Source organism: Pipistrellus hanaki (genome assembly GCF_964339955.1).
Source record: "Pipistrellus hanaki genome assembly, chromosome: X".
NCBI classification, from domain to species: Eukaryota; Metazoa; Chordata; class Mammalia; order Chiroptera; family Vespertilionidae; genus Pipistrellus; species Pipistrellus hanaki.
Genome location: NC_140524.1, coordinates 91,256,791 through 91,280,403, shown reverse-complemented (window position 1 = coordinate 91,280,403; position 23,613 = coordinate 91,256,791). Strand labels below are relative to the sequence as shown.

At 44.9% G+C, this 23,613-nt stretch overlaps 1 protein-coding gene and 1 long non-coding RNA gene across 3 annotated transcripts in view; both read right to left on the bottom strand.

The window, feature by feature from the left end:
• Positions 1–2,585, bottom strand: part of PCYT1B (phosphate cytidylyltransferase 1B, choline) — a 93,550-nt gene extending 90,965 nt beyond the window's left edge. Inside the window, exon 1 of one of the 2 annotated variants that reach the window (XM_084869714.1) lies at positions 2,200–2,585. In XM_084869714.1, coding sequence (XP_084725840.1) covers positions 2,200–2,316 — 117 coding nt within the window. In that variant the 5' untranslated portion in view covers positions 2,317–2,585. The remainder of the gene's footprint in view (positions 1–2,199) is intronic. The other variant, XM_084869713.1, reaches the window with a different exon arrangement.
• The window catches only part of LOC311614722, a 520,998-nt gene that overhangs the window by 175,028 nt on the left and 322,357 nt on the right, over positions 1–23,613 (bottom strand). The window lies entirely within an intron of this gene.

The following is a 23,613-nucleotide window of genomic DNA, read 5'->3' as shown; positions in this document are numbered from 1 at the left end:
AAACAGAGCCCGTTTTCAGCAGATCATGATAATGATGGACATAGAACATTTTTATCAAAAGTAAAACAAAGCAGCCCTAGCAGGTTTGGCTCAGTGGATAGAGCCTCAGCCTGCAGACCAAAGGGTCCCTGGTTCGAATCCGGTCAAGGGCGCATACCTCAGTTGCAGGCTCCTCCCCACCCAGGGCCCTGGTCAGGGCTCATGCAAGAGGCAACCAATTGATGTGTTTCTCTCACATCAATATTTCTCTCTGTCTTCCCCTCTCTCTCCCATTCTCTCTACAAATCAATGGAAAAACATACTCAGGTGAGGATTTTAAAAAATAGAACAAAGCAGTCACTTTAACAGTGGAACTGTTGTATGTCCTTCATACTTCACACACACACACACACACACACACTTTAAGCCAGAACTGCCAAAAAGATGGGAAGGGCGTGTTTCTCACCTAAGAGTGTGTTGCAGGGAAAAAAAAATCTTCCACTTTGTAGAGCTCTGGGTTCAAATCCTAGATCTACCCCTTGGAAGCAATGTGACTTTGGGGAAGTCACTTACCCTCTCTGAACCTGTTTCCTCATTTCTAAAGCAGCGGGGAGACGGAAGTATAACATTGCCAGCTTTGCATGGTTCTTGGGAGTTACCTCCAGGCTGAGCTGTCACAAGTGAAAGTGAAAAGTGCTTGAACTTGCTTCCTTCCCTTGGTTTCCTCTGCCCACCCTCTCAGGCAGAAGCAAGCAAGGGAAAGGATAGCTAAGAGGCAAACAGAGAAGGAAAAGAAGTTGGCACAAGAGACAGAACCGATGCACACACTGGAACTGGCTGCTGCTTTTCTCTCCCCTACCCTTTACCTACCTGTCAGCGAGTCTGATGTCAATTGGAACACTGGGTTTAACTTTTAAAAATATTTTGGGTGATACGTTTTTAGTGGTCGGGTTTTTCTATGCCAAAACATGAGATATTTAGTAGCTCAAAGGAATCCCTTATTGGGATGGTTTGTAGCTTTGGAGAATATAGATAAAACGTTTATGTATGACATTCAGTAAGTGGGCTTAAAGTGCCGAGGAGCAGTTAATATCAAATTGTCTTAACAAAATATTAAAACAACAACAACAACACAGAAGCACAGTGAGCAAAAGCCCACCGAGCTCTAATATAACTTGCTTTGTTTTCATGTATTAGGAAGTTGTCCGAAGCCTGCCTTTGAACCCTTATGAAGAAATAACAGTTTCATTATAGGCTGGCTTTGGAATGTGTAAGCCCTCATTGGGGCAGTTCACAGAAAATACATCACAAAATCCTTTTAAAATTTTTTTTAAAAAAACCCTCTTCCCAGGGTCAAACCCCACAGCCAAGCAAAACATTGCACCCATGAACTTGAGGGAAATGCTAGCGAGAAAATATAGCTCTAAACAGTGTATGGCTTGGATCTGAGGGTGCAGAGAGAGGTCTCCCCAAGTTCCACAAGACTTAAGGCCACCAAAAACCCCGCTCCCCATCTGTTGTTTTGGATTCAGTGAATGGGAAGGAAGGAGGCTGCGAGCGCCCCATTTGCACTTAGGAAAGCACGCAGCCCCTTGCTAAGTAAATGTAGATTCCCAGGTTCCCATACCTGACAGCAGACCCGGAAACGCTTGCCATTCATTTCAGATGCACATTATTTCTAAATACATCACGAGGGACTCTTCTGCTTAGTTATTTTGACACGTTCAAGCGAATGGGGAAGTTTGCTTCCATGTCGTTCTCATTTTCCCCAAACTGGCCTTCAACATTAGTTGAAGACCGAATCATTCCTTCCCTAGCATGGAGAACTTAACGGACTCGTCCCAAGCTTTGCGGAAAGAATACCATTTTGTCAATTGCACGGTGGCTTTTTTTTTTTTTTTTTTTTTTTTAATCTTAAGACGAGCGCACACTTAAAAGGAAAAAAAAAGGCCATTCCCTCTTCCCAAGCACAAAAACACAGCAGAGCGAGCCCAAGCAGCCCGTTCCCCTACCCCGCCGGTACAATAATGCTTTGTAAGCGGAGAGCAGCGCCGGGCAGAGAAGCTAAATATAAACAGCTGAGAAGGATTAGGCGGCTGCTCCGTTCTCATTTACATGAAAATCCTCAGCATCTTTTTTTTCCTCGCTGGCTGCGGGCGCAGAAGGAATTCTTTTGTGCCCTAGCCACGCATACATTTGCATCCTTTTGTCTTTACTTACCAGTCGAGGCTGTGGGCATGTGTGCTCTATTTCCTCCATGGTTTCTGAGGGAGGCTCATTGGAAAGGGATTTTGGGATACCTGTTTCTGACTCAGCATCAGTGGTAAGTACTGGCATGGCCAGCGAATGCTCCCTCCAAGCTCTTACACCCCGTCAGTCTCCTCCCAGGCAGAGAATGTTGTCTTTCTCAGGTATTTTGCTCTTCCTTACCCATCCCCCTTCTTCATCACTTCTTTCTGTCTATCCCGGGGGAAGTGAGGAGGTGACCCCCCACCCCCTCCCCTTTCGTTCTGGGAGAAGCCGAGAGGCAAGGCCTCAGTTTATCACTAGAACGAGCAGATGGCACCGGGGCTGCGGTGCGGGATACAGTACCTCATTTGCATGGAGCGCGCTGATTGGCTACTGTCATCATAGTACCACTCCGCTAGGGAGCGGCCGCGCCCATTGGCGGCCGGACGCGCTTGGGGCCGAACTTGCCGCTTTTGTTTCTTTTCTTTAATTCAGTTGCAAAGGTCTCCGTCCACTGCCCACTCGGGGCGAGGGAGCGGGCTGCAGTGCCCAGATAAGATAAGAAACGCTTCCGGAGGCGGGGACAGAACGGCCCGAGAAAGAACTCTGTAGACCTCTGCTAAAAAAAGGAGCGAGCACGTCCCTGGCGCTTTTGATGTCCAGCCAGAAATTTGCCAAACAGGAGTCACTTGGAAGACGAAGCCACTTTGGAGCCCAAACCCACTGTGCCCGCAGTTGCCCGCTAACCCCAGAGGGCTTCTCAGGGCATTTCTTGTGAGCACCTTGAGTGTTCACCCCTTGACTGCAACAAGACCAGGACAGATCCCTGAGGCCTGGCTTCGCCCCTAGGAGCCTAGTGGGGGGGGGGGGGGGATGACTTTGAAGGAGGTAAATTGTTTCCTTTGATAACTTGCCTCTTACCCCTGACTGCTCTCTCCAATTACTTCCCCTGGTCCCCTAGTCTGTTTCCTCAGGAAAGTTGCTGTTGTTTGCCCTTCCATACATTGTTCCACATGCTGGTTTCCTCTGTCCACCTCCTAAGCACTCAGCTCTCAGCAAATGCTCACGCCAATTACACACACATCCCACATGGGGTGTTAAAGAGGAAGTGACAATGTCTGAATCAGTCAGGAATACTCCCATATTTTAAGAGAGAGGTACACTCTATAGAACTTACGAAGGTATTCATTCTAGTGAAATATCGAACTTTTAATAATATCAATAAAAGTCATGGTGATTGCTAGCATTTATTAAGCACAGGCACAGTGCTAAGTACTTGACCTAGATCTTGTTTAATCTTCCTGAGAACCCAAAGAGGTTGATCCTATTTGCCCCCATTTTCCAGGTGAAGAAATGGCAGTTTAGAGCAATTGCTCAGGGTCACAAACTCATAAGCAATAGAACTGGAATTGAAAGGATGGGGTGTGGGCCGAAACTGGTTTGACTCAGTGGATAGAGTGTTGGTCTGCGGACTGAAAGGTCCCAGGTTCAATTCCGGTCAGGGGCATGTACCTTGGTTGCGGGCACATCCCCAGTAGGGGGTGTGCAAGAGGCAGCTGGTCGATGATTTTCTCTCATCGGTGTTTCTAACTCTCTATCCCTCTCTCTTCCTCTCTGTAAAAAAATCAATAAAATATATTTTTAAAAAGAAAGAAAGAAAGAAAGAAAGAAAGAAAGAAAGAAAGAAAGAAAGAAAGAAAGAAAGAAAGAAAAGGAAGGAAGGAAGGAAGGATGGGGTGTGGTCCAGGGATGCAGCAGGTGTACAAAGAGCACCTAGATAGGAGTCCTCTTAAGATAAGTCCCTGGGCTTCTAGATCTTTCATTTTAATCTATAGCAGTGGTTTTCATCCAAGTGTGGTCCAGGACCGGCAGCACCAACATCAGCATCACTTGGAAACTTGTTAAAAATGTAAATGATTGAGCCCTTCCTCCCGCCCCAAGACTTGACTCAGTAGGTCTGAGGATGGGCCAGGATTCACAGTCTCACAGTTCCTAGGTGACACTAACGCTGCAGGTCCTGGGACCATACTTGGAGAACCAGGAGTCCAAAGGATGGGATAAAAATACCTGCTCTGCCCATCAGCAGATGAGTGGATTAAAAACGTTGGCACATCTGCACAATGGAATACTACACTGCAGTAAAAAGGAAGAAACTTCTACGGTTTGCAACAGCATGGATGGAGCTGGAGAGCATGATGCTAAGTGAAATAAGTCAGTCAGAGAAAGATAAGTATCACATGATCTAACTCATTTGTGGATTATAATGAACAACGTAAACTGATGAACAAAATCAGATGGAGAGACAGAGAAGCATCGATCAGATGCTCAAACCTCAGAGGGAAGGCAGGAAAGGGTAGGGTTAACCTGTTAACCGAGTGGGACGTCAAAGGTAAACAATATTGGGAACGGGTAGGACGTATGAATACGTCCTTGAAATATATGTTGCGCCCTGAGAGGGACGGTATATATTTTTTGTAATCTTTAGAATTGTTTGTAAAATGTATCACTTCTTAATGCGATGTTTCCATTTTTTTTTTGTTGGCATTCTTTTCTATTTGTTTGTAATTTTGTATTTTCCTTTGTGCTTTATAGATAAATAAACGAAAAAATATATATTTCATTTATTTTAATTAAGTATAAATAAATAAAAACTAATAATATGAAATTACATCCACCGGGCGTGACGTACTGACACGTCCTAGTGAAAGAGTATGCGCCCGTTATAGTTGTGTAATTAAGAAGGGAACTCCCCGGTTAACAGGTTTTAAGGGGGAGAGATCAACCAAAGGACTTGTATGCACGCATATAAGCATAACCAATGGATACAGACACTGGGGGATAGGGTAAGGTGACCAGATTTTAACATTGGTAAAGCAGGACAATATTGACGGGGGGGGGGGGGGGGTTCCTTAATTAATATAAATAATACAAGTACTGTCTGCTAAATTCAAGAAAATTTATGTATTTATGAAATAAATAAATTACTTACCTAAATTATCTGAATAGCTGATTTGTAATGACATCACTTCCTTAATTAGCTTACTAGCACGCAGTACGATGTGTATTGTCTGAGAGACAGTTACAAAATGTTTTCATCGTTGCCAATCCCAAAAAATGCCATTGTTCATTAAGTCCAAACAATGGTGGTTGAATTCTAACAACTGATCAATAATGCGAACTTTGATAAGCAGTTCTTGATAATCAGTTCTCAACAATTATTTGTTATTATTAAAGTTTAACATTATAAAATTAACAAAAATAATATAAAACTCATATCCTGGCTAAATAGCCACATGGCTGCAGAAAGCCGTATATTCCCTTCCCGTTCTCCCGCCGTTCCCTAGCTTGCCGTGCATTCTTTCCAAAAATCGAGACTTTTTTAAAATGCCGAGGGACGTGGGACAAATTGTTAAAAATCGGGACTGTCCCGCCAAAAGCAGGACGTCTGGTCACCTTAGGATAGGGGGACAATGGGAGGATAAGGAAACATTTGTAATACCTTAATCAATAAAGGGAAAAAATACCTGCTCTGCCTCCCTCACAGAATTTGGGAGATCAAATAAGATATCATGTGAAAGCATCCTGTAAATTAGAATGCGCTATACTAATGTAAGGAATCATTATTTGTTAGTACTCTTCAAATAAGCAGAGAGTTACCTTAAAAGGAGAAAATGTCTGCAGCAGAGATTGACAGTTATAGAACCTACCACTTTAAATCATAATGACATCACTTGATATCTCAGTTATTACCAACTAGAGGCCCCGTGCACGAATTCGTGCATGGGTGGGGTCTGGCTGGCCCAGCCCCAATTGGGGCAAATTGGGACAGATCAGGGCTGGGCCTGTCAGGAGGAGGAGATGGCAGGAGGTTGGCCAGCCAACCTGCCCCAATCAGGGCCAGGTTGGCTGGGGGGAAGGGCCAAGGGTGATTGGCCGGCAGGCCCTGTCCCCAATTGGGGTTGGGGGGCCGATTGGGGGCAGGCTCAGCCATAGGGAGGGGCTGTGGGTGGTTGGCCGGCTGGCCTTGCCCCCTATTGGGGTGGGGGGCAATCAGAGATGGGGCTGGTGAGGGGGAGGGGCTTCAAGAGGTTGGCTGGCTGGCCCCGCCCCCTATTGGGGGGGGGCAATCAGAGGCAGGGCCAGCCAGGTTGGTCTCACCCCCTGATCAGCTGGTTTGCTGGCCACAGTGGGAATTATAGCAACCAGTCGTTATGGCGTTACAGTCTCTGGCTTTTTATATATAGAGATGCTTGAGAGAACTCCAATGACACAAGAATTCCAGTGACACTTGGGTCATCTGAAAAGAGGTCTTCCCGCCCACTTTCTCCCTCATCCTCCCCATTTTCATCAAACCAGGACTGTCTCTGCCTAGGATGAGTATCTTCATTGTGTCACCCAAGTCAGACCCTTACCTGTCAGTGCCACTATGGTAAATACAAGTCTCACTTGACACATATTCAGCCTAAGACCTTGAACCTCAAAATTTAGACTTCTTCTGTCTTCTGTCTTCTGTCTTGAGGATCAACTCTGTAACTACTACCAATTCCATTCCTATTCCATCCAGCCTTGTCTTAGCTTCCTCTCATCCCTCACCCCACAGACCAGAGGTTGAATCTCTGGCTAGCCCCGCCCCCTATTGGGGGGCAATCGGGGGCGGGGCCAGCCAGGGGGAGGGGCTTCAGGAGGTTGGCCAGCTGGCCCCACCCCCTAGGACTATATGGCTCACAGTCCTAATGTGAAGAAACAGACACCTTCAGGCACTTCTCTTAGAGGGTTCCTTACCACATCCACTTACTCCAGGGACAGAGATGTGACTACTATTGCTACCCTAAACTTCTTTGTTGTGTGTGTGTGTGTGCCCTTGACCAGAATTGAACCTGGGACCCTTCAGTCCGCAGGCCAATGCTCTATCCACTGACCCAAACGAACTGGGGCTAAACATCTTAATAATACCTAAATGGGTTATTTTAACTTGAGGACTTCATAGTGCTATCAAGATAATTAGTTGAGAATGGCCAGTTAATTTCACAGAATGGAACTAAATATTCCATAACCTAGGGGTTATGTGGGGGGAAGGGATTGTTCAAATCCTGATGATGGTAACAGTTACACAAATCTATACAGGTATTAACATTGCTAAAAACTCCATTGGGCACATTTGTCTATACATACTAACAGACTTTAATATGTTTTTATTGATTTCAGAAAGGGAGGGAGGGAGGGAGAGATGGGAACATCAATGATGAGGGAGAATCATTGATTGGATGCCTCACGCATGTACCCCACGGGGGATTGAGCCCACAAGCCCAGCATGTGTCCTTGACCAGACTCAAACCTGGGTTGCAGGCTGGATCCCTAGTAGGGGGCATGCAGAAGGCAGCCGACGAATGATTCTCTCTCATCATTGATCTTTCTGTCTCTCTAGCCTTCTCCCTTCCTTTCTGAAATCAATAAAAATCCGTTCTTAAAAAAGTTGAAAATATCATTTCCAAAGATCGGCAGGGAAGAGCTAAGAGAATCTCTTCGGCCCTGGCTGGTTTGGCTCAGTGCATAGAGTGTCAGCCTGCAGACTCAAGGGTTCCGGGTTTGATTCCAGTCGAGGGCACCTGTCTGGGTTGTGGGCTCCATCCCCAGTGTGGGGCATGCAGGAAGCAGCCAGTCAATGATTCTCTCTCAGCATTGATGTTTCTATCTCCCTCTCCCTCTCTCTTCCTCTCTGAAATCAATAAAAATGTATTTTAAAAAAAATCTCTTCGGAGCAGAGGCTGTCTGAGCCCTAACCCCATGGTCAGCAAACTGCGGCTCTTCCACAAAATTCCACGGCCTGGGCGAGTCTATTTTGAAGAAGAGGCGTTGGAAGAAGTTTAAGTTGAAAAAATGTGGCTCTCAAAAGAAATTTCAATTGTTGTACTGTTGATATTTGGCTCTGTTGACTAATGAGTTTGCTGATCACTGGCCTAATCCATCCCCTCGGGCCTTATCATTGTGGTGAACTGACCCACTGCCAACTGACATCACTGCATCTCTCTGCCTGAGGTCTTTCTCTGGCCATGGGAATCACCTGTCCCCTTCACCCGCACCACCATTGAGGCAGGACCTACCCTCTCCTCTCCCCCCACTTACTCCCCCCCTCCCACCCACAAGCGCTCTAAACCAATGGCTTACAGGAGTGAATGTACAAAAAGCTAGTTCCTCTGAACGACTCCAGAGTTCCCCAGTGGCATTAATCTTCACTCACCATGGTGGTAGCTGGCTTGATGAGCTCACTCATCCACCCTCCTGAGGGTGTTTCCTGGGCTCACTTCCTAAATCAACTACTTGAACTTGACTCCTTGTCTCATCATCTGCTGCTGGGGGATCTCCAAATAGGGCCCTATTTCAGCATCTCATCACAAAGTTTGAATATGATCTGTTTCTTATGGTGAAATACCTTCATATCATTACATGTGGGTGAAAATGAGTCAAAACCTGGTATATAAAAGTCCATTTTTAAGTAGGCATTACACGGAAAGCTTTTCTTCTTTAAAAATACCCTTCCCTTCTATTTTTTAATTTTTAATCTAGTCATGCTGCTAGAAATTGTATAACCATTGAATAAACATATTAGACCAGGTATACTGAACATTTTAAGTGATTTAGCTACAGTTTCTATGCCCTTACACACATTACACAGCTCTTAATCTTATCAAAGCCACAATTAAAACCTCCTTTCTTCCACCTCCTCCCCCCTTACCGTTACTCTAGGCATCGCTCTTTCCTTCATGTCTCCTTTCTCTTCTTTACTCATTTTTCCTCTGCCCCAAGTTCACCATAGAAGGACTTGATCAAAAAGAAAGAGGCTGGGGAAAAGAAAGGTGAAGTTGACCAAAGAATTCCGGAAACCATTATTACCTGCTATGGAATTTTGTTACTTTCATGGTTCTAATTGGAGCCACTCCCCCAGTTTTCCATATGTGGCTGTAGTTTGGGCCTAAAACATGACATAAGCAAAAACAAAAACAAAAATTCCACTATATTAAGTAATGAACCCCCTGCATAAGTCATTTCCCCCCGCACCTAAAAAATTATGGTAATAATTTTTTTTCATGATAAAGCATTTCACTCCTCACTTGGTGCTTTCATACATTGAATCACATCATAATAGCACTCTGAGATTGACAACTATTAATCATGAAAAATTTCAAATGAGTAAATAGATTTAGAGAGGTTAAGTGACATGAGCAGGGTCATATAGTAAGTGGCAGAAGTATCATTTGAATCCAGGTTTCTTGAATCAATGTTTATTTTCCACCACACACCTCACTCTTTTTAAAAAATATATATTTTATTGATTTCACAGAGCGGAAGGGAGAGGGATAGAGAGTTAGAAACATCTATCAGCTGCCTCCTGCACACCCCCTAGTGGGGATGTGCCCACAACCAAGGCACATGCCCTTGATCAGAATTGAACCTGGGACCCTTCAGTCCGCAGGCCGACGCTCTATTCACTGAACCAAACCAGTTAGGGCTCACTCTTTTTTTAATTGATTTCTTTATAGAGAGATAAAGGGAGAGAGAGAGAGAGAGAGAGAGAGAGAGAGAGAGAGAGAGAGAGAGAGAGAGAGAAAGGAGAGGACAAGAAAAGAGAAGAGAGGAGAGGAGAGGAGAGGAGAGGAGAGGAGAGGAGAGGAGAATTGGGGATTGAACTCACAACCTAGGCAAGTGCCCTGATTGGGAATTGAACCTACAATCCTTCAGTGCACATGGTGGTGTTCCAACCACCTGACCACACCAGCCAGGGCCGGCCTCACTCTTTGATACTGTTGGGTTTGCTCTGTTAACAAGGTTGCTAACGCATGCACATCTAATCATTGAAAATAACCCCTTCACTCCTCTTCTACTGAATTCATGGAACATGAAGCACTCTTCACTTGTATTTGTTCGCTTCATTTCCTATCTCTGAAACCAGGGACCTGCACTCATTGTTGGTGCTTGAGTTTACTTATGACAGAAAAATAAACACAGATGCTTTGCCAGATTCACTGGTAGGTCAAGAGCCAAGCTGATACAAGTCTACAGCCTCTAAGGGCCATCAGGGTGGGGGTGGGGGGGTGGGGAAATGGTCAGACATAAAAAAGTATCAGAGCTTCAAAACTTATTTTTTTAAAAAACAAACTCAAGAAGATAGAATGAAAGCACTTTATTCCTCACATGGATTTTTTTTTCCCCCCCCAGCTTCCATAATAATAAAAGAGTTAACTTTTATTCATTCACTTGACCAACATTTATTGAGTTTAAGGATAGTTGTATAAGGTGCTGGGACATGACCAACCTACTGCATGAGTGCAAATGGCACACATGAAATGTCACCTTACATCTTATATTTATTTATTTTTTAATATATATATATAGGACTCTCTTTCACGGCCTGCGTAGAAAGAGTTCCAATTCAGGGTTCGGGTTCTGGAGAAGGGCCGCACACAAATGAAAAGAGACTTGAAGAAATTCAATTTGGCGATATGGGGGGGCCAGGCGATAGTCCAACTCTAGTGGGAGAACTACTCACTGCTCTGGCCCTGCCATCCCCTTTTATTGAGGCTTTGGGGAAAACATCTTAGGCAACATAAACAGAAATTTACATGTAGCCCTTAGGCAGGAAATAACAGAAACTTTCACGGGACAAACAAGGTAGATTCTGCTTCAGCTAACAATATCTCAACTAAAGGTTAGAGCAATTAAGGTTGTTGACCAGCCTTCCTGGCTTCCTGTCAACATCTCTTTTTTTAGTGAAACTGATTTGTTTTCCAGCAAATATATTTTATTGATTTTTTACAGAGTGGAAGAGAGAGTAATAGGGAGTTAGAAACATCGATGAGAGAGAAAAATTGATCAGCTGCCTCTTGCACACCCCCTACAAGGGTTATGCCCGCAACCAAGGTACATGCCCTTGACCGGAATCAAACCTGGGACCTTTCAGTCCGCAGGCCGATGCTCTATCCATTGAGCCAAACTGGTTTCGGCAACATCTTATATTTAAAGGAAATGAATATTTGACTGAGTTAGAGAGATCATCAGTAAAGGGCTCCAGTTCTTAGCATTCAAAGACACCATGCCATAATGGCTGTGCCTGTGTTTGAGAAGGTCCTCAAAGAGATGAGCTGTTTTCATCAAAATAAGATGTATTTAGAGGTGATAAAATCTGTATGATGTATTTTGTTTTGCTGTAGCAAAACAGACATGTTAACAGCTTTTTATTTTGCATAAATTAAGGTTGCCCTTAGCTGCAATAAATAATTCTTATTGACATTACAGCTGTGTAGTCAGTAAAGAATTATTGTTGCTATTCACTGGTGGTATTTATAAACACTTTTATTTTCTAAGTGCTTTACAATCACTTATTGTCTAATTAATATCTAATCTGTTTACAAGTAATAATCACACATGTAGTGCAATATAATCAAAATTCCAAATGCAGCCACCATCATACTCAAGAATGTTATGTAAATTCTGGTTCCTCCTTGATGGGGTTTGGGTCCAGACATATGGCTGAAACATAATACAAGAGGGAAAAAATAAATAAAGATTCCTCACTTGGATTGGAGCATAATTTGGATGCACAACTTTTGCGTGCCAAATATATTATCTGAATGTCAGTGGATAAGTAAGAACATAGGTAATTTTCAACACTTAATGGCTCAATTACACAGACATATAATATTTTTAATTTATTTAAGCCACAAAATTGGATAATAGTTTATAATAAATGTTCAAGGGCAGGCACCAACTTAACATTGGAACTCTCAGTCACAATCACCATTTCAGTGATTTTCATGAAAAAGATCAAATGTAGCAAAGGTGACGCAGGGACTTCTGAGGTTAATCTAACCAGGTTCAAGTCTAGACCAAGCTATGGCCAGTACAAATACCCGCCAGTCTTAATTATCCAATGTGAGTGGATGTACTGCTCTTGCTCTTTGGTCTCCCCAAGTGTTATTCCATACACAATTATGGGGACCACAAAAGGGTTTTTTAAGCAGGTGACCAATGTGCATACTAATCCAGATTTCCCCCCCTAGAATTAATTTTCCTACACGTAGAATTGCTGAGTCAGAGTACTTTCATTTTTCAGGTTTTATATGCGTGTTTTCTGCTATTACTATCTACTTGTCCTCTAGAATAGTTGACCAAATTTACATGTCTGGTATTCCTAAAGAGTCCTTCCTGGTATTGATGTGCCATAACCAGTTCTCTTCTTTGCTGCTCTCCCACCAGGCAGTTTCCCGGCACTGCAGCAAATACTGCAGTCTCGAGGAGCGTGCCTGAGACCTCAATATGATACAAATGTGCTTGACAGTCCTAGCTTGTTTGGCTCGGTGGCTAGAGAGTCAGCCTGCGGACTGAAGGGTCCCAAGTTCCATTCTGGTCATAGAGCACATGCCTGGGTTGTGGGCTTGATCCCCAGTAGGGGGCGTGCAGGAGGCAGCGGATCAATGATTCTCATTGTTGATATTTCCACCTCTCCCTCTCTAAAATCAATGAAAAACATGTTTTAAAGCAAACAAAAACAAATGTGCTTGACTGGCAAGTTTGTAATCAAGACCTTGATGTTGGGATGGATAAGTTTATTAATAAGTAAACTATTATAACAATCCTTGGATGTTATACTACTCTATCATGAATGGCATGGAGTCTAAAGTGAAGTCTTCATCTTGCAAAATCTGTACTCAGAATCTTTACATTCTCAAAGAGAGGTTTAGTTTAATCTTCTATATTAGTTTCCTATTGCTATTGTAACAATTTACCACAGAAGTAGTGGTTTAAAACAACACATGTTGCCCTGACCAGTTTGGCTCAGTGGATAGAGCGTCAGCCTGCAGACTGAAGGGTCCCAGGTTTGATTCCGACCAAGGGCATGTACCTTGGTTGCGGGCACATCCCCAGTAGGGGTTGTGCAGGAAGCAGCTGATCGATGTCTCTCTCCCATCGATGCTTCTAACTCTCTATCCTTCTCCCTTCCTCTCTGTAAAAAATCAATAAGATATATTTAATTATTATCTTGAAGTGCTTGGGGTCAGAAGTCTGAAATGGCCAGAGCTGGTTGGGTCTGCCATGTTCACCCCACCCCGAGCGTGTCCGGTTTATCACCTAGCCCAGGCCCAATGAAACACGAGTGGAACCGCATTTCGGGAGCTGTTTATGGCATTATTTATACACAGAGAGGTAGCTTGGGACCATTGGGAGGAACTGAGTGAGGGCCAAACCCTACCTGTTGGCAAGGGCCTCTTTCTGCTCTTTACCAGCACAGTGATGCAGGGAGTTATCTTACTTTCCTTGAGCCTCAGTTTCTTCATCTGTGAAATGGATCTAGTAGTACCAATCTTGGAGATATGGGGTGAGACGTAGGCTAAAATCAAGGTATCAGCAAGGTTGCGTTTCTTCAGGAGGTTCTAGGGGGAAATCCGTTTCCTTGCCTTTTCCAGCTAGAGCTGCCCGCATGACTTGGCTCATGGCCCTCTCCCTTTCATCTTTAACGGCAGCAACTGTACCATTCCAGCCTCTGTCTGCGTCAGTAGTCACATCTTCTCTAACTCTCCTGCCTGCCTCTTTCACTTGAAAGGATCCTTGTGATCACATTGGGCCCACCTGGATAATCTAGGACCGTGGTCCGCAAACTGCGGCTCACAAGCCACATGTGGCTCTTTGGCCCCTTGAGTGCGGCTCTTCCACAAAATACCACGGCCTGGGAGAGTCTATTTTGAAGAAGTGGCGTTAGAAGAAGTTTAAGTGGAAAAAATGTGGCTCTCAAAAGAAATTTCAATCATTGTACTGTTGATATTTGGCTCTGTTGACTAATGTGTTTGCCGACCGCTAGGATAATCTCTCTCATCTTAAATTTTATTTATTTATTTTTTATTGTTTAAAGTATTACCTATATTAGTACATATAGCTCCCTTTTCCCCCACTGACCTTCCCCCGGCCTTCTCTACCCCTCGTCCCAACCCCCCAGTGTCTTGTGTCCATTAGTTGCGCTTATATGCATGCATACAAGTCCTTCGGTTGATCTATTTCCCTCCCTCCCCAATACTCCCCAGCCTTCCTGCTGTAATTTGACAGTCTGTTCGGTGCTTTACTGCCTCTGTATCTAGCTTTTTATTATTTAAAAATTTTAAATTACATCTGTAAAATCCCTTTTGCCATGTAAAGTCACATATACCCAGGTTATGGAATTAGAATGTAGACATCTTTGGGGGAACCATTATTCTGCCTACACCATCTTCCTTAGCATGAGCTGGACCTGGTATCTCATCTCAGATATTCAAACAATACATCGCCTGTAATTTTCTTTTTTTAATTTTAATTTTATTTTTTAAATGTTTTTTTTTTTTAATTTATTTCAGAGAGGAAGGGAGAGGAAGAGAGAGATAGAAACATCGATGATGATGATAGAGAACCATTGATTAGCTGCCTCCTGCACGCCCCCTACAGGGATCAAGCCTACAAGCCGGGCATGTGCTCTTGACTAGAATCAAACTCGGGACCCTTCAGTCCACAGGCTGATGGTCTATCCACTGAGCCACACCATCTAGGGCTATAATTTTAATAGTAATTTATGAAACCCTCCTCTATGTCAGGCACAGACACTGTGCCAGGTTTGCAGATAAGAATCAATGCTTAGAGAGGTTAAGGAATTTGCCGAAGGTCAGTTTCAAACTCAGGCCTGTTGAACTTCAAAGCTCCTGCTCCTGCTCCTGCTCATTGTATGCTGCCCCTGAAGCTCGCCATTTCCCATGCTCTGTTTAGTTTATTCTCTTTGGATAGCCTTCATGTTGAAAGCTTTTCATTTGGTTTGACGTTTAATGATACAAAACCTTCTATTAAGGCCCTATAAATCCCATATTTGACTCACTCATAGGTGCCAGGAGACAATATCATCATGAAACACTCATTCAAGATAATGTCTCCACATGCTCTAATAAATTTTCCAAAGAGTAACATTTGATGGGTTCTTCCTCCATAACACGAGCAGAAGTGGATTCACTAGGTTTTGTTCTGTGTGAGTGAAATCTCTAATCAGTGTTTCCCAAAGTGTGGTCCGCGTACCCCCAGGGGTACGGGAAGAGTTTGTTGGGGGTACGCGTTGCACCGGAGTTTGGTGGGGATGTGCACTGCCCCGTGCTTAGCTGCGCCTAATTCTACGTTCTCATGAGTACGAGGGGTACTCAACGTTACGAAAATTATAGAAGGGGTACACATATGTCAAAAGTTTGGGAAACACTGCTAGTCTAAATGATACCAGGTGGTGCCAGTGAGAAATGATCATTCCAAAGGCCCACAAGTCTATCAGGTATCTTATTCTTGAAAGATATAGGCAGGGGTCTTCAAACTATGGCCCGCGGGCCACATGCGACCCGCAGAGGAGTCTGATCCGGCCCGCCAGGTTTTTTGGGCAGTGAGCGCAGCCGAGGTGTTACAGTAGGAATTAGTAGTTCATATAGTCCGGCCCTCCAGCTCTCTGAGGGACCGTGATCTGGCCCCCACTTTAAAAAGTTTGAGGACCCCTGATATAGAGCCTAACACTTCAGGGGTCAAAGTTCATGCCTTAAAGTCTCTCATCATCTCTGCTTCACTTCACAAGTTTCTCAACCTTGGCTGCACATTAGAATCACCAGGGGAGCTTTCAAAACTCCTGAGGCCTGGTTCCCACTTCCTAGAGATTCTGGCTTCATTAGCCTGGGCACAGTACTACAACTTTATGCTGAACAACCAAACCAAAACAAAACAAAAAACAGCTGAAAACCACTGTGGCAAAGCAGAGATGACAAGAGACTTTATTAAGACATTAGAGGCCCGATGCATGAAATTTTTGCACTGGAGGGGGAGGGTCCCTCAGCTCAGCCTGCACACTCTCCAATCTGGGATTCCTCAGGGGATGTCCAACTGCGGGTTTAGGCCCAATCCCCGGGGCTTAAACCGGCAGTTGGACATACAACCCTCTCACAATCCTGGACAGCTGGCTTCTAATTGCTCACATGTCTGCCTGTCTGATTGCCCCTAACTTCCCCTCCCTGCCAGCCTGATCACCCCTAACCACCTCTGCCTGCCTGCCTCATTGCCCACAACTTCCACCCCCTTCCAGCTCAGTCACCTCTAACTGTCCCCCTTGCTGGCCTGGTTACCCCTAACTGGCCCCCAACTGCCCCCTCCCAGCCATCCTGGTTGCCCCACACAGGCTACTGTTCAGTCATTTGGTTGTCCCTCACTAACTCCCCTGCTGGCCTGGTCGCCCCATGCAGCTTTCTGCTCAGTTGTCTGGTCGCCCCCCACTAATCCTCCTGACGGCCTAGTCACCCCACACAGCCTGCTGCCCAGTCGTTTGGTCGTCCCTCACTAACCCCCCCTGCCGGCCTGGTTGCCCTATGCAGCTTGCTCAGTTGTCTGTTTGGTTGTTTCGATTGCAACAGTCACTTAGGCTTTTATATATATACTAGGGGCTTGGTGCATGAAATTTGTGTACTAGAGAGGGGTCCCTCAGCCCAGCCTGTCCCCTCTCACATACTGGGATCCCTCAGGGGATGTCCTACTGATGGCTTAGGCCCGCTCCCCATTGGGAGAGGACCTAAGCCTCAATCTGGCCTCCCTTTTTGGGAGGCAACCAGGCTGATCAGGGAAAGATCCCAGCCCCATGACCCCACTGCTGCAGCCACTGCCAGTCACTGCAGCAGCCAAGGTATTTTCATCAACACAGACTCCAGTCCCTTCACCTTGATAAAAATGACAACTTTCTTTAAGCATTTTCAAGATGTGTCTTTCATAGGATATGACATTTCTTTATTTTTCTTTTTATCCTCACCTGAAGATATGTTTCCATTGATTTTTCCCCCCTTCTCTCCAATCACAGGCTTGTCCCTTTCCCAAGCCTAAAGCCTCCGTCCCAGGCTTTAGGCTTGGGAAGCCCCCCCACTTGCCCCTCTGATGGCTGGCTGGGAGTGACCTGGGTGCCAAGGAGGTTCCTGGGACCCATGTATGTATGCAAATTAACCACCATCTTTGTTGGGTTGATTTGCAAAATCACTCTGATTGGCTGTGGGCATAGTGGTGGTATAGTCAATTACATGTTTCTCTATTATTAGGTAAGATAGATGCACTTTGACCCCCAAACTATTATGCTCTCTTTTTTCCCCCAAAGATTTCTATTTGTTTGCATTGAAAGAAATAAACCCTTTAAGTGTGTATGTTCTGTGAAGCTGGCTATGTAAAAACCTTCAATATGTCCAAAAGCAATCACTTTAAGCATCTAGTCTACTTTAGTGCCAGGTAAGGGGCTATGTCAAATGACTTACTAATGGTACTTGAGGGTAACTATATATAGTCAATGTGCTCTTACATAAGCACATCCTTGCTACAAGAAGTTCTCTTGAATAAGCAAGTAAACAAGCCTAAGAAAGCACACTTTGAAATAAAATAATTCTTTATTTCTGCAAAATAGTCTGGATAAGATTCAAATGTAGGAATTCAAAGGAACAAAACCACTAGCATTAAACCATGGCAATCCCTAGCACATATAACACCACTATTGCTCAAAACATTTTGGCATACTCCTATTGACTTTTTCATTGTGGCAAGTTTATAGGGCCCCTTATAAAATCAGTTATTACATAACCAACTATGAATTTTAGGATCTAAAGAGGTATTAACCATATTTATCATTCACCTACTAGAGGCCCAGTGCACAAATTCATGCACGGGTGGGGTCCAGGCAGCCTGAACCCAATCGGGGCGGATCGGGGCTGGGCCTTTCAGGAGGAGGAGAGAGTGAGAGGTTGGACAGCTGGCTCTGCTCCTATTGGGGTAGGGGGGTGAGCAGGGGCGGACTGGCCAGAAGGGAAGGGACTGCAGGCCAATTGGGGTGGTGGGAGCCCTTCAGGGGCAGGGCCAGCTGAGGGGAAGGGCTGAAGGAGGTTGGCTGCTGGCCCCATCCCTGATTGGGCCGGATCGCTGGCCACAGTGGGCATCATAGTGTTCTGGTCATTACGGCGTTATAGTCACTGGCTTTTTATATATATAGACTAGTGGCCCAGTGCATGAAATTTGTGCACAGGGGGGGGGTCCCTCAGCCCAGCCTACACCCTCTCCAATTGGGGACCCCACAGGGATTGGGCCTAAACCAGCAATTGGACATCCCTCTTGCAATCTGGAACCACTGGGTCCTAACTATTCACCTGCCTGCCTGCATGATCACCCCTAACTGCCTTTGCCTGCCTGATCACCCCTAACTGCCCTCCCCTGCAGGCCTGATCTTGCCCCCAACCGCCCTCCTCTGCCGGCCAATTTGGTTCTGATTGGTCGGTTTCTATGCCAGTCAGCATCAAAAGCTCTACCTCTAAACAGCCATTGGCTTCTCTGGGAAATCCAGAATGGCCCCGCTACAGCTGCCTCTCTCTCTGGGCCTATCTCTGGGCCTGATCTGCAGCCTCTGCTGCTGCTATGGATCAGGCCCTGCCTCTCTCTCTGGGCCTGATCCACAGCTGCTGTGACAGCAGCGAGGTTGTTATGCCTCTTTTATAAAAATATATTTTTATTGATTTCAGAGAGGAAGGGAGGGGGATAGAGAAATAGAAACATCAATGATGAGAAAGACCCTTTGGTTGGCTGCCTCCTGCATGCCCCCAATCGGGGACCGAACCCGCAACCCAGGCATGTGCCCTTGACCAGAATCGAACCTGGGACTCTTCAGTCCTCAAGCTGATGCTCTATCCACTGAGCCAAACCAGCCAGAGCTCATTACGCCTCTTGCCTGGCTGCAGGGCTGTGGTGCAGAGGCCAGGCCTCTCAAATATAGCCCTGCTCCCAGGCCAGAGGTGTAATAACCTCACCACGCTCACCTGGTTGGTTGTTTTGGTCGTTATGGCCATTGGCCTTTTATTATTTAGGACTAGAGGCCCCGTGCATGGATTTCTGCTGGGGGAGTGGAGGAGGGTGAGGGGGGTCCCTCAGCCTGGTCTGTGCCCTCTCACAATCCAAGACCCTTTGGGGATGTCCCACTTCTGGTTTAGGCCCAATCCCCTAACCCAGCAGTGGGACATCCCCCAAGGGATGTAGCAGTGCACCAAGTGGCAGGCAGCCAGGGAAGAGCCTGAGCCGAGGTCAGGCGCTGAACCACTCATGCTTAACTCAGCCTACTGTGCCTGCCGCCACCACTTACCTGCCACCGCTGCTCATTAGCACTGCACAGAGTTGGGAAAGGCTCCTGCCACTGCAGCTGCACTCGCCAGCTGGTGAGCCAGGCTTCTGGTTGAGCGGCACTCCCCCCGTGTGGGAGCACACTGACCATCAGGGGAAAGCTCCTGCATTGAGTGCCCCTATGGTCAGTGCGTATCATAGTGACTGGTTCACTGGTCGTTTGGGTCGTAATGGTCACATAGGCTTATATATATATATATATATACATACATATATATACATATATATATGTATATATATACACATATATATATGTGTGCGTGTATGTATGTGTATGTATATGTATATATGTATGTACATGTGTGTGTATATATGTATGTATATGTATGTGTATATATATGTGTATATGTGTGTGTATAGATAGATAGATAGATAGATAGATTATCTTTGCTTTACCCCTGTCCAGTGTGTGCAGTGGTTAGAGCATCAGCCCTCTTACTAAAGGATCATGGGTTAGATTCCCGGTCAAGGGCACATACCTGGGTTGCAGGCTTGATCTCCAGCCCCAGTTGTGTGCATGCAGGAGGCAACCACATCTCTCTCACATAGATATTTCTCTCTATCTCTCTTCCCCTACCTCCCCCTCCATTGGCCTTTTATTATTTCCCACTCTCTAAAAGTCAATGGGAAATAATAATATCCTTAGGTGAGGATTAACAAAAAAATTATTTTTGCTTTATTATTTTAAAAGGTTAGGGCAGTGGTCAGCAAACTGTGGCTCGCGAGCCACATGTGGCTCTTTGGCCCCTTGAGTGTGGCTCTTCTACAAAATACCACGGCCCTGGCAAGTCTGTTTTGAAGAAGTGGCATTAGAAGAAGTTTAAGTTTTAAAAAATTGGCTCTCAAAAGAAATTTCAATTGTTGCACTGTTGATATTTGGCTCTGTTGGCTAATGAGTTTGCCAACCACTGGGTTAGGGGAATACAAAATTGTAAAAAAAAAAAAAAAAAAAAAAAAAGAACAAAGCCCTAAAGTCCTTATAACTAGTGATCACTAACACTGTCAACATTTCATGTACTTCCTTCTTCTGTGCTTACATTTTCCACCCTCAACTGTGGAAAATATTGGTCATGAATTGATCATCATTGAAGCTAGGTGAGGAGTACATGAACAGCACAAATAGGAAGACACTGTTTTGCCTAATTTTGCATATGGTTGCAATTCTCCATAATAAAAGTTATATTTTTAAAAAAATATGTTTTTATTGGTTTTAGAGTGGGAAGATGGGAGAGGGAGAGAGAGAAACATTGATGAATGAACCATGGTTCAGCTGTCTCTTGCATACCCTCTACTGGAGATGGAGCCCATTACTAAGGCATGTGCCCTGACTGGGAATCAAACCAGTGACCTCTGGGTGCACACTACAATGCTCAACCAACTGAGCCACACTGGCCAGAGTTAAAAGTTTTCTTTTTAGAAAACATAAAAATAAGTCTCCTTGTTTTATTAAATATCTATCACTTTAAGTGCATATATTGAGGCAATATGCATAAATGCCCGATCTTTGCCTTCAGACTTCTCTCTAGCTCCACTACCAAATTATGACTGTGTCTTATTGAGCAAATGACTTAAACTCTTTAAGCCTCAGTTTCCTCACCAACAAAATAAGGCTAATAATGCCCCTGAGGATTTCATAGGAGTTAAATGTAAGTAAAGCATTTAGTTAGTGCCTTAAATAAATACCTTTATTAGAACTTCTTCCTTTGTTCGTTTTGTCTGCCACTTTTTAATACAGAAATGTAAAGAGCCCTTCTTGTTAGGGGAACAAGTAACTTCGATCTATTCAATTTCTTTTCAAATAATTCCCTTGAAAATGTAGATGGCCCTGGTATGAAATGTTTGGTTCTCGGGGTTTAAAACAGCAAATCCTGGAGGGACCCGGGGGATGAGGAGTAAGAAGGAATGCATGTGGTTGATTCAATATTTTTTAATCTAGGGTGATTTTGCCCCAAATGGGTCTTTTAATAATATCTGGAGACATTTTTGGTTGTCACAACTTGGATGGGGGGGGGGGGGTACTACTGGCATCTCTTGGTTAGAGTTCAGGGATGCTGCTAAACATCCTATAGAATAAAGAGGCAATATGCAAATTGACCCTCACACCCTCATGCCACAAGATGGCTGCCTACACGTTGTCACAAGATGGCTGGCAGGAGAGGGCAGTTGTGGGGGACCAGGTCTGCAGGGGAGGGCAGTTGGGGGGGACTGGGCCTACAGAGGAGGGCAGTTGTGGGTGACCACGCCTGTAGGGGAGGGTAGTTGGGAGTGATTGGGCCAGCAAGGGAGCAGTTAGGTGTCAATCAGGTTGGCAGGGGAGTGGTTAGGAGGCTATCAGGCTGGCAGGCAGAGTGGTTCAGGGCAATATGTCAGCCAGGCAGGCAAGTGGTTAGGAGCCAGCAGTTCCAGATTGTGAGAGGGATGTCCAACTGTCGGTTTAGGCTCAATTCCGCTGGCAGTTGACATCCCCAGAGGGCTCCCAGATTGGAGAGGGTGCAGGCTGGGCTGAGGGATACTCCCCAGTGCACAAATTTCGTGCACTGGGTCTCTATTCTTACTATATCACAGGATTGCTCCCCACAATGAAGAACTATCTGGCTCCAAATATCAATAGTACCAAGGCTGAGAAACCCTGAACTAATGTAACCAAAACTCCTTGATGAGGCTTTTCCTAAGTAATTAACTTTGCCTTTTTTTTTTTTGTTCTTCTTACCTAACACATACAGGTTATTAAAGGCATGCTCAGGAGAAATCATTCAAAATGTGATTACTCTAGCTCTGTGGCCCTATTTTGTCATTCATTTCTTTATGAGAAAAAAAATCTGTGTAGTGTTCTGATTTCATTGCCTTTGAGTTTCAAATAGCAAACTCAACACATGTACGGATTACCTTCTTAATTAATAGATGGTGAAGGCTGGCATCCCTTTATTAACTTGTGGGAAGGACGTATCATCTTCCAACATCTCAGTCATCTTTATTCCCAACTGTTACACCAATGGGGGAGGACTGGAATGAAGGGAATTCAGACTCTACTCCCCAAACATTTCTCTTGTTAATATAGCCCATCTCAGTTTAGATGGCACTTGCCTGCCATGTCATTATTAAATAGAAAATATTATGAGTAATTTACCCATCCCACTCCCTTTCTAAAGTCAGGATAGTTGAAGTCAAGACCACAGTGCCATAGGCACTGAAGAAGAGTGAAGTAAATATGGTAGCTGTATATTCACTGGAAAACAATAGTAAGGCCATTTCTGTGATATGTGGTGTGTGTTTTGGAGGGCAGTGAGGTAAAAAAGGGTGAGAGGATAAAAAGATGGTGGAATGGCTTAAGGTAGGGGTGTCGAACTCAATCAGAGAAGGGGCCAAAATCTAAAATCCAGCCTAAATCGCGGGCCGAATGGTTTACTGAACAGTCATAAACTGACAATGTCATAAACTGACAGCGGAGTGCAGTGATGACAGCGCGGTGCGGGCCACATTGCAAGGCCTGGCGGGCTGGATTTGGCCCGCGGGCCTTGTGTTTGACACATGTGGCTTAAGGATCTATAATGTGTTCCTATTTCTTTTTTTTATAATATATTTTATTGATCTTTTACAGAGAGGAAGGGAGAGAGATAGAGAGCTAGAAACATCGATGAAAGAGAGACATCGACCAGCTGCCTCCTGCACACCCCCTACCGGAGATGTGCCCGCAACCAATGTACATGCCCTTGACTGGAATCGAACCTGGGACCTTTCAGTCCGCAGGCCAATGCTCTATCCACTGAGCCAAACCGGTTTCGGCTGTGTTCCTATTTCTTTATTTCTCCCTTCACCCATGTCAACCCTTCCATGAAAACTGCCCCACCCAACAGCCAGGGAATTGAGTTGGGACAGTTAAGAGAGCCACACCAGGGTCTCTTCAGTGGTTTCTCAGATCCTCAGATTCCCTCCATGAGGAATTAGAACTAAGAGATGGAGGCTGAATGAGTTGGGACCTGAGCTGTGAGCAGAGCATTAGAGTACATGTGTCCAAAAAGGCTCTTTCCAAGGGCTTCTCAAGCTGCTTTGGGTCCTGTTCTTCCTGAAGCCCACTTTTCAGCTTTCTGTGGATTCTAATAGTCAGCCTTTGCATTCCTCCCTAATGAAAAAGTTAACTTAGTGGGTCCTATTCCTTGCAACCCAACAATCTATCTCTGACACAGA